The sequence below is a fragment of the Fukomys damarensis genome, unplaced genomic scaffold (assembly GCF_012274545.1).
Source record: "Fukomys damarensis isolate Sample0158 unplaced genomic scaffold, DMR_v1.0_HiC HiC_scaffold_32, whole genome shotgun sequence".
Lineage (NCBI taxonomy): Eukaryota > Metazoa > Chordata > Mammalia > Rodentia > Bathyergidae > Fukomys > Fukomys damarensis.
Window position 1 is genome coordinate 45,793,705 of NW_022900944.1, and position 10,909 is coordinate 45,804,613.

The 10,909-nt window shown below is 57.4% G+C and overlaps 1 protein-coding gene across 5 annotated transcripts; it reads right to left on the reverse strand.

The window, feature by feature from the left end:
• Window positions 1–11: 11 nt before the first annotated feature.
• Taf1c (TATA-box binding protein associated factor, RNA polymerase I subunit C) lies at window positions 12–10,393 on the reverse strand. Of its 5 annotated transcripts, XM_010618360.3 has the most exons (15): window positions 9,594–9,826; window positions 5,993–6,131; window positions 5,061–5,142; window positions 4,832–4,929; window positions 4,673–4,762; window positions 4,494–4,567; window positions 3,673–3,911; window positions 3,462–3,578; window positions 3,266–3,380; window positions 3,111–3,182; window positions 2,833–2,968; window positions 2,619–2,762; window positions 1,919–2,093; window positions 1,691–1,828; window positions 12–1,611 (listed from the first exon to the last, which is right to left on the reverse strand). In XM_010618360.3, the coding sequence occupies exons 2-15, from the start codon at window positions 6,128–6,130 to the stop codon at window positions 716–718; spliced, it is 2,514 nt and encodes an 837-aa protein (XP_010616662.1). In that variant the 5' UTR covers window position 6,131; window positions 9,594–9,826; the 3' UTR covers window positions 12–715. The 5 variants fall into 5 exon arrangements, with proteins under 5 accessions (XP_010616662.1, XP_010616663.1, XP_010616665.1 ...); XM_010618361.3 differs by lacking the exons at window positions 5,993–6,131; window positions 9,594–9,826 and adding an exon at window positions 10,151–10,393; XM_010618363.3 differs by lacking the exon at window positions 5,993–6,131 and having other exon boundaries at window positions 9,594–9,830.
• Between the last annotated feature and the right edge of the window lie 516 nt (window positions 10,394–10,909).

The window sequence follows — 10,909 nt, forward strand, 5'->3', positions numbered from 1 at the left end:
TATGTAACTATAAACGCCTCATCAGCCCCATGAGAACGTAACGTGTGTTCCTGGACCGCTGTCTGTGTCAGCCATGCGCAACCCATTTGTCAGCCACGCGGAGGCTGTTTCCCTCCCAGTGGATCACACCTGAGTGTCCGTACAAACTCAAGCAAGTGTGCCCTCGCCCACAGTATAGGGGACACCATGCAGCCTGCAAACATGACCGCTCTGTCACGTTCAGCCGCCTGGGTTATTACACCCATGAGCCTGGCACCCAAATATCACCCTGTAGACACGGGACGGTTCTGCAGCACAAGCTGCCAGCCTGCCCTGTGCCCCCCATGAGGCCCTGCCAGGGAGTGGCTATGGGGCCTTGTGCCACGAGGCCAGACACAGGGGCAGGTGCCGATGCCCCACTTTCCTACAGATAAGGAGACACTGGGAGACACGAGGGCCCTGCTTCCCAGCACAGCCCCTGCCGTCTCCAGAACAGCAGCCACACTGGTTCACAAGAGACCCTTTCCCTGAGGCTTCAGGGTCTGTTTGCAGGCAAATGTGCAAAACACAGACTATGGTCCTATTCCTTCAACTCAGTTCATCCTGTCGCTTGCTTCTGGGTCTCCCGAGGCATTCAGGAGGCAGAAAGCTCTGCACCAGGAAGTTCCGTCTGTTTTAGGAAGGCACAGCTGGTCCACAGTGGAGGACGGGGTCAGTGACAGCAACTCTGGTGTCCTCAGAAGCCCATACGTGGCCTCTTCCGGTGGGGCTGAGAGCCAGGGGCAGGCAGCCGGGAGGGTGTGGCTCGGACGCTGGAGGCCTGGGAGGGGGGTGAGGGCACCTGTCCCGGGGCAGGGGTGCCCTTTGGAAGTGGCAGCCCCGCCATGCAGTCCCCAAGGGTCTGTCGCCTCTCTGAGTGGACACCCTGGGCCCACAGTTGCCGAGCCGACCCCTGGGAGTGTGGGGTCACAGGGGGCTGGGACCTGGCCTCTGAGAGGGTCCGCTCTGAGCTGGCGCTATCCGGGAGGTCCACGCAGCTGGTGAGCGAAGAGAAGGTGCTGGACAGCTGAGTCCGGCGCTTGGCCCGCTTGGTCCGCTTCCCCGGCTTCGAGGTCTTGCCCTGCTGTCTCTTCCACCACTTTGCCCCCCGGCCTTCCCAGGCTTCCTCCAAACGCTCACTGAGCTCATCCTGTGGGCCTGGCTCGGGGGCAGGGGGCAGCTCTGCTGGCGGGAGAAGGCCCAGGTCCCTCTGCTGCAGAAGCCTCCCCCCGGCCATGGCCGCCCGCAGAACCTGAAGCGCTTTCCCTTCCACCTCCCGGGGCTCCAGGCGGCCTAGCAGGCGGCGATGGGAGAAGGTAGGTGCAGTCCACACGGGGGGTGCAGGCGGCACCTGCAGCAGGGCCTCCAGCCAACGGCTGCAGCAGGCAGTGGCCTGGGGGGTCCAGGAGGGTGAGGGTCTCTGGTCCATAGGAGGCGCTGCTGCCCTGGGGTTGCCGGGAGGCCCGGAGTCTTGATGGAGGCTGGAGGCCGCTTGGAGAGCGAGGTGCTGGTAGAAAATATCCCCGGCTGCTGAGAGCTGGAAAAGCCACACTGCTGGTGTGGAGGCACCAGGCGGGGAGGCACAGGCCAGACCTGGGAGAGGAATGACAATGACCCAGACCTGCGAGGCCGGCAGCCCGTGAAGCCCCGAGCTAGCTCCCCATCTGCGTACCTATGGTTGGCGCCTCTAGTCGCTCCTGCAGCTGCTGCTGGCTCTTGGGCTCCAGCAGGGGAAATGCACAGAGGGAGTCGGTTAGGGAGGGTAGAGATTGGGGGGGTCGGGCGAGTCTGGGTTCAGAGGCCTCCTTTCCTGTAGGAAGCACAGAGGGCTGAGGCCCAGGCCCTGGCCCCTTCTCACGGCCCGGCCCATCTGCCCACACCCTGCCCCCCCAGGCCTCACCTGTGATATGCAGCAGCTGCACCTGCCCACCTAGGCTGCCCAGGAACAGGGGCTGCTGGCAGCCAGGTTCGGCTGGAGGCAGCAGGCGGGCCAGCAGGGCCGGGGAGGGGAGGTCATGGTTCCACTTCAGCATCGGCACCAGGGGCAGGCGTTCATCCACCAGGTAGAGTGAGAACTGGGGGCCCAGAAGGACAAGGGAGGAGGGCTTGGCTGCGACCAGCACAGCTGTACAGTGGCCCTTTCCGGGACCAGGGCTCTCGGGATTTCTGCAAACTCAGGACGGATAGCCCTCTAAAGAGGCCAGTCCTGCCCCGAACAGAAGATGCTTCCTGAGCAGGCAGAGGAAGGGATGGACGGAAGGACAGCATAGCCAGAAGGGGCCTCTGAAGGTGTGCAGGAGCCACATGGCCTTCCCCACCTGTCCCCATGCCCTGGGACAACGCTAGCATCCGAGTTCCTCGGTGGGGGCAGACCTCAGAACTCCTCCCTGCTTCCCCACACTTCAGGACCCATCGGGCAGATGTCCTGGCCCCAGGGCCTCTCCCTGCCTCCAACTGCTAGCCCACTGCAGGTAGAACAGGATCTCCCTGCCGGAGAGGGCTTCCCCGCCTACCCGCAGGGTCACTGGTCAGGTTCCGGGTGGCTGCTCTGGCTCACAGGGAGGGGTCTCAGGATGGCCCAAGGAGACGGATCTGCTCACCTGGGTACAGATGAGATGCAGAGTCGGGGGCAGCGACTCGGGGCTGTACTGCCCTGGGTACTGTGTGAGCAGAACACGTTCCCCTTTCTGGCAGGAGGCCTCAGCCCCTGCCCGGAAAAGCAGCAGACCGCATCCTGGGGGGCCCTGGGGAGAACACAGGGTCAGGTTCCCAACTGCTCACTGGTCCTGCTGCCCCTCAGCCCTCGCCCCGTACCTGAGTGTCGACCATCTTCACTCCAGTGCGGTCACCCACAGTCAGCACCCGAGGGTGGGCAGTGAAGTCTGCCCAACGCCAGGGAGAAGGGTCCCGGAACACGAGGGTCTCTGGGTCCTTGTAGACCTGCTGCAGCCTTGGGGAGATGGGGAGGCAGGGGGCTGATGGTTGGAGGCAGGGTGTGTGTACTAAGGGGTCAGACAGAAGACTGGCTAGGACACCCTGAGGAGGCAGCACGGACTCCGCAGTGGTGGGGTGTTTAGGGGCAAGGGCATTACCCATCCTGGGGGGTCCACAGACAGACTGCTCCGGAACGGCTGCAGATGGCCAGCTCCCCGGGGAGGTGAGGGCTACAGGTACAGCGTGATTAGCATCGGCCAGGTATCCTCTGCCTAGGCCCCCCTCCCCGCTGCCCAGCCGAGCACCCCCTCACCTGAGACTGATCCCCGTGGCCCCCTTCTCAACCCGCAGCACCTGCTGTGGGGCCGGCCGCCGCCTCCCCACTTTCCAAACGGCACAGTGGTAGTCAGAGCGCACAGCCAGCAGCGCTGAGGAGGAACAGAGGGATCAGGCTCCAGGGCCAGGCTGCAGGCTTGTCACAGGGGGACGAGGGTGCCTAAGGGCCTTACTTTCTCCTTGGACGGTGCTGGTCACCACCTGTCGCACAGGTCCCTTGAGCTGGATGCACCCAGGGTCTCCGAGGACCTGGGGGTCACTGCCTGAGGACAGACTGACCTCCTGGAAACCTAAACCCGCGGCTAAGGAAAGGATGAGCTCGGCCACTGCAAGCCCTAACTTTCTTGCCCTGCCCTGGAGCCCCTGCCTGTTGAGAAAGGATACGCAGCCTGTCCAGGGCACCACCAGCCGGGTAGACCAGCTGGCCAACCTGCGGGGTCCTCCCAGGCAGCCAGGCCAAGGCACCTCCAGTGAAGGCCTCGTCCAGGAGCAGCTGTTCCCAGCGCGTGGCCAGCTCCTCATGCAGCAGCCTCCCCAGCAGGCTCGACACTGACTTGCCCAGCACTGGGCCCCCGACGATGGAGAAGCGGCGCAGTCTGTGGCTGAGGTAGGCCCAGGGACACCTGGGGATGACAGCAGAGGCTCACTGGGGCAGTGATGAGGACGAGGACTGGACACCGTCCCAAGGGAGGTCAGGCACAGAGGCAGAGCACACACTCCTCATCTACCTAGTTTCCCTCTTTGAGGGCCTGTCCCCTCACCCCAGGCACAGTCACAGGACCACACCCGGGCGAGCTCTCCACTGCCCTGGCACAATGATTGGCACAGCGGGCATGAGACCCCGCCAGGCCAACCAGTCTTTTCTGGGACTTCCGGTGACTCCGGAGGGACACTGACTCTCTCCTTGGAATCATAAGCCATCTTGCTGCCGCTTGACAACAGCCTTACTAGGAATTTAGCCAGGCAGAGGGAATCAGCGAAAAAAATACAAAGACGGAGTCTGGTTGACATCACCCTAATAATGCCAGGATGCAGCTATGAACAGAGTCCATGGATTGAAATCTTTTCCCTTAAGCCAGCTGGAAGCAACATGGCTCACGCTGCTGGGCCAGGAAGAAATATGATGGGAAACCTGGATCTACATCCTAGTCCCTTCCACATATCACTAGGCCTCTCTGGCCTGTCCTTTCCCCCTTGCCACTTGCCCCCAGGGCTGGTGTCCTCCGAGGTCCTGCAGCAGCCTCTTAGCGCTGACCACCGTCATCTTCTTGGAGCGATTCTGTGTGGAAAGGCCTTGTCAGGATCTCACGGCCTGGATTCTGAGCGAGGTGGAGGGGACGGGACAGGAAGCAGGGGCTCTTCTCCAGCCATCAGGGTTACTCACCCGGCCTCCCTCCAGTTTGAAATTCTCCAGCATCATCTTCCCTAGCGGGGCAAAGGCTATGTCCCCATGATCCCACAGGAACCTGCTGAGCTGGGGGAGAAGGCAGTCACTGAGCACAGCCCCAGGCCATGTAGCACCCTCCACCGTGGGACCACTCACCTGTTCGGTGACGTCCAGCACAACCTGGGGCTGTCTCCGGTAGTGGAAACCGCCTCGGAAAAGCAGGTCCTGCACGGTGACACCAGGGTCCCAAGGATCTGAGAGGAGAGAAAGGTGAGGGAAGGGCAGGGAAGACACAGGCCATCTGTGGGGCTGGGAAAGGTCACAAGCACGGAGAAGTGGGCTGGAGCGCTGACAGGCAGGGAGCTCAGAGGCCTGAGGCCCTTACCGGGACAGGGAGGCAGCAGTGGAAGGGGCCCAGGCATCACCGGCTCCCATAGCAGGGTCTTGGCCAAGGGCGGAGCTGTATTCTGGAGGGGACAAAACCACCATGGTGACGTGACAATCCTTACAACCCTGAAAAGGTGGTATGAGGGTCAGCGTCATTTCACTGATGTGGAAACTGAGGCACGAGAAGGCTGTCACTTGCCCAAGTGACAACTGATAAAAGAGAAGAGCTGGCATTTGAACCCAGGCCACTGGAGCCGAGTTTGTTTCTGATCTCTGCTTGTACTGGCTCTCAAGGAAGGAGGCCTTGATGCCATACTGGCTGACCAGAATCCCACTTACCCCTCACTTCCACCTTCCAGGCCCTCATGCCAGGAGCCAGGAGCTCACTCCACCTCCCAGAGATGGGCTGGCTTGAGGGTGGACCAAAGGGCCAGCAACGGAGGCTCCCAGAGGGCCTGGCTTTGACTCTTTATTCCTCTTCCTGCCCTTGCCCCTGACTGCCGGGCCAACTGAGGATTCATGGAGGCAGCTCAAGTCCTGAGAACTCTGTCCTCCCTCCCACCCCATTCTCCTGCCTGAGCACCCCTGGGTTTTGCTCAGAGCCATGAGCATACCGAGTAGTCACTTTACCCATGGGTCTGTTCACATGCTCGCTCATCCCGACCCCTCCCAACTCACACCATGCAAGACTGGCGCAGACGGGGGATAAGAGTCTGGGGAAGACACAGCCCTGCTCCCACTGAGTGATCTCTGTACGGACGGCAGCCCCCTCACCCCCAAAGGAGAGTGTTCTATGTGGTCTGGGTACTGGCACACTTGCACTGATGCCACCCCACTCTGCACCATGCCAGTGGGCGTGACTGCTAACAGGATGGAATAAAAGGACCAGGACCTGGCCTGGAGCTGCCAGGACCCTCCATCCATCCTCACCTTGCAGTTCTGGAGTGGGGACTCTGGCAAGGTTAGTGCATCTCTCCAGCTGCACATAAAGGACAGGTCGGGGACATCGCTCACACCAAGGGGGCCAGTCAGGAACAGTGAGGGGCGGAGGCAGCTGGGGAAGTCCATCCTGGAAAACAGCACTGAGTGTTATACCAGCCTTCTCCAGACAACTGACACTGAAAGGACTCCCAGAGTTCCTAAGGAGAGCACAAAGTGCCCTAAGACAGGGATATTTTCTTTGAGGAAGCAGTTACTAAAAATCAAACAAGCCAGGCATGGTGGCACACGCCTATAATCCCAGCACTCGGGAGGCTGAGGCAGGAGGATCGCTGTGAGTTTGAGACCAGCCTGGGCTACATAGTGAGTTCTAGGTCAGTCTCAACTACATAGTGGGACCCTGTCTCAACCCCCCTCCCCCCAAAAAATCAAACAAATATTCAGCCTAATGCCAAGGAGTAGTAAACAGAAAAACCAATGTGTGGGGGAGGTGTGCAGGGCAAGGGCACAGTTCCAGTAATGGGAACCAAGGAAAGCCTGAACATAATAAGGGAGACACCACGCACACACCCAGGAGGCGTTACAGGTAGAATGACCCGCAAATGCAAAAGTCCTGGGAAAGACATGTGAGAAACAACCAGGAGGTCACAGAATGACAAGGAGAGGGTGGGGGCGGGGGTGAAGCAGGTGGCTGGCGCGGGATCAGCTTCTATCATAGCTCTTATGTCCTACAAGTACACCCCTGCGGACTACACTATATTCATAAGGCCACGTTCCCGTCCCTCCACAGCTACGGACTGAATCTCATTCATCTGTCTCACTGTGCACTGTGCTTGCCAGAAAATGCACCCTGGGCTGAGTAAAATAAACCTACATCACAGAGCTTCGCTAAATACCAAGTCCTCTAGGAGTACAAACAGCCCCATCATTCCTCTTTTATTGCAAAGACAGCTGCATCACTCCCACATCTGCCACACAGTGCTCCCTGCTTTCTTCTTCTGGCAACCGTACTTTGGGGTTCAGGATCCTAAGGGCCAGGAAGCAGTAACCCGCTCAAGGATGACAGCAGTGACTGCCAGAGCCACACCCTGATCCTCACCAGATTCAGAGGCTGAGCTGTGAACCACTACTCTCCCAGGCACCCAGAAGCAAAACCAGCATTTGAGTCTTAAGAAGCAAAAATCTTCCCTGTGCAACTCCTGCTGCAGTTTTGTCAGTTTTTCTGCAACCTCCGTACATCCACGAACGCCCCCAGCGCTGTGCACACAGCCCAGCACTTAGTTCCAGTAATCATTTGCCAGCAGAATATTCATTCCTCAGGGCACATGTCACCCGTCGCTCTAATTAGACACAAGCACCACAATTATAAGACTGACACATGCCCCGAGGGAGGTGGATTCTTCCTCTTTCACTGCGACTAGGACAGGGAAGGCATCTGATTGATCCCTGAGTCTGGTGTGGCGGGTGCTGATCTCTTCCCTAACAGGAAGAAACTGGTAGAGACGACGAAGTGCTCAGTGAATCCTTGTGAAACACGCAGCGGCTTTCGTAGGACTGACCCACGCCTGCCGGAGAAGGATGTATTCCAGATCAGCCAGAAGAGGTGCAGAAAAGGTCTTCGGCTGCCTCTGGGCTCCAAACACACCGACCTCCTTTAGGCTCTTCCCTGCCATGCTATTTCTCGCCACAGGGCCTTTGCCCATTCTGTCTCTGCTTGGGAGCACCAGCACCTTCCCCCCTGCAAAATCCTTTGGCTCTTGAGTTGGGAACGCCTCTCTCCCAGTTGCCCAACCCCTTCCTCCTGAGGCACAATAGAAGAAACAAAGATAGATAGAAAGGAGACAAGGAAACTTAACTTTAAAATTGTACTTTAAAAAACCCCCAGCTTCAGAACACAACGAAAGTTACCAAAGGTTATAATTCCCTCCACCCCCGCCTTCCACTGATGCTCACTCCTAAATTCCTAAATCTTAAAATACAACAGGCCCATGCTTTTTTTTTTTACATAAATTCCATGACCTCCACCCTCAAGAACATGAAAACATCCCCAGCCTGATCCTAACACACCTCTGCCCTGCAGAGCCTACACGCCCTTCTAAGTGTGTACTTCTTTAATTTTGCTTAGTAAATCTATCTATTCCTCTGAAAGACCAAGTCTCGAAACGCTTTTCCTCGACAGGTCCAGAACCTATGCCATGGGTAGGGGCATTTGAGGTCCCCAACTCCTCTTTAGGGAGAACCTCCTGGAACTTTAGGCAGGCAAGTTAGGTGGAAGACCGCAGGCAGCTTGGGTGTGACTGGGGCCTAGGTAGTCAGGATGATCAGGCCTTGGTCAGGTAAGAGGCCTGAAGTCAAGAGTTCCTAAGAACCAGAAGGACAATTAAGTCCGGGACATAACGAGAGAGGTGATGGAGGGCCGCTATCACAACTTCTGCTTCCACCTATCTGGAAAATGGTTTTTAATTTCTCACTTTCTTCTTTTAATAAACCACTTAGGATACAGGCCAAGAGGCACTGCAGACACACCCTTGCTATGTGCCTGGACTCTAGCTTTAGTTCCATAGATTGATTCACAAAGGTACAAGCCCTGGTCTTTATTTTTTTTTGGTACCGGGGATTGAACTCCAGACCTTGAGCTTGCCAGGCAGGCACCGGAACCACTGAGCTAACCACTGAGCTAAATCCTCGGGGGCCCTTGGTCATTTTAGTACAAAAACTCCTAGACAAAAAAAACGTCCCCAGGGCAGCCCACTTTCGGGTACCCTCCCAACTACTGGGAGCTATTTTTTATTCTTAATTCCCCCTTTGAACTCCATCTTCTGACCTCCTGAGACGCGGGCCAAATCACACCCTTACACTAGACCTTGCCTGAGGACACACCCACCACACCCTGCCTCCTCCCGCCAGAATGTGTGTGGCAGACTGTAATAAGTCAGACTTGAGTGAAACTGTCCCAACAAGCCGGGCGTGGTGATGCACGCCTGTAATCCCAGGGCTGCGGAGGAGGCTGCCAGTTAGAGGCCAGCTGGGGCTACACTGTGAGTTCAGGGCCACCTGAACTACAAAAGGAGACCCTGTCAACCCCCCCCCCCGAAAACAAATACCAAAAGAAAAGAAAACCAAACCAAAAAACCAAAAGAAAAGAAAAACAAAACAAAAAACCAAACCAAAGCGAAAGAAAAAAACTGTCCTAACAGGCCTGTGTAAAAGGAACTTTATAGACTCCCTAACCCTTAGTGATTCCTAGAATGGTGACAGCCAGTACACATTACATAATTACGAAGGAAGGACAAACCTAGGATGGATGAACGGGAGGACAAGTTCCTAATACCCCCGAAACAAGCCCAGGCAGGCGAGGGCGCCTCAGTAAAGCCCCCAGACAAAGCAGCCTCGACTACCCCGGCCGCTTCCCGCCCCGCCGGAGCTCCCCTGGGCCCTGGACCACTCCAGGACCCGGCTGCGTCTGCATCAGTGCCAGGCGGATCACACGTGGGCCACGCACAGCGGGCCCGGGTTCGGACCTCACCACCCCCAGCACCTCCTCATGTTCCCGAACATCCGGGACCCGCGCCGAGGCCGCGCGTGCACTCACGTGGCCGCACTTCCACGTGCTTGTCGGGGAAACGGATTACCCGGAGACACTCGCCCAACCTTCGCGCCACAAGTGAACCCCAAAGCAGAACTCCATCAACAGCACACACCCCAGGACAGCCCTACAGAAGCAGGGAACGGCCTTCCGTGTTGGACCGGAAGTTCTCCCTGAGTGACAGGAAATCCCGCCTCCCAGTCCGACCTCACGAGCATCCTCGATCGCCACCTACCGAGCAGAAGTGGAACGGCAGTAGAAATAAATTCCATCAAATCTTAAAATTGGAGCGCCGGGTTGGGTTGACTTGGATTAAAAGCCCACCTCTGCTGCACCAACTTCCTATCTCACAGAGCGGTTGTTGAGGGCTAAGTTAATTTACTCAACAAACGCTGAGCACCTACTATAAACCAGGCACTGTGTTAGTCTTACGTACCCTCCTGATTGTCCTTAAATCCTAAGGAGCTGGCCTTACAAATAAAGACACAAATGCCCTTGGATGTGGGGCTCTCAGGGATACCCAGGTGGGATAGATTTAGGGAGTGGTTCTCAAACTAGCGCACCTCAGTCGCCGTGTGGGTGGGGCAGGTCATGTTTAAACTGTCAGATTGAGGCTGGAGTGAGGACTTCTGGCGTCCTGCTTCCTAAGAGATGCTGATCCTACTTCTGTGGGGGCCACTCCCCACACACACTGGCGTGGAGAGCATTGTGGAAGGAGCGTGGCATGAGCGCAGCCATGTTGACCTGTGATTCACCCGAGCGGTGTGGACGTGCCGTCGCCCATAGCAACGGGCTAGTTCAGCTGGTGGTCTGATCTGTTGCCTAGCAACTGTAACGGTTGGTTTCTTTCTGGAATGTGTGGGCGGTACTCTCGCGCCAGTGCAGCGAGAGAGTATAAAAGGAAGAGGTTCTGTGATAAATAAAGCAAGGAACATGAGAAGAAAAGTGCCTCCCGTCTCTCTGTCCTCGTCCTTTCAGGTTTAGGACCTCCTGGCAGGATCCTGACGTAGCGGCTCGCGACACACTGGGATTAGGGTTGGGGCCTCCTGATACTGAGCAAATGCTCTCCTACTGGGCTACTCGCTCTGGAGTCCCCTCCCCCAGGCAGGGTCTAAATTACCCAGGCTGGCCTCTACCTCATGATTCTTCAGCCTCTGCTTCCAGAGTAGATGGGACTTAGAGATGTGCACTGTCCCGTCCAGCAGAGCCACACTTTAAGAAGCACCATCCAGGGCTGGGGATTTAGCTCAGTGGTTCTGCTGCCTGCCTCGAAAGCACAAGGATCCAAGTTTGTTCCCCAGTACCAAAAAAAAAAAAAAAAA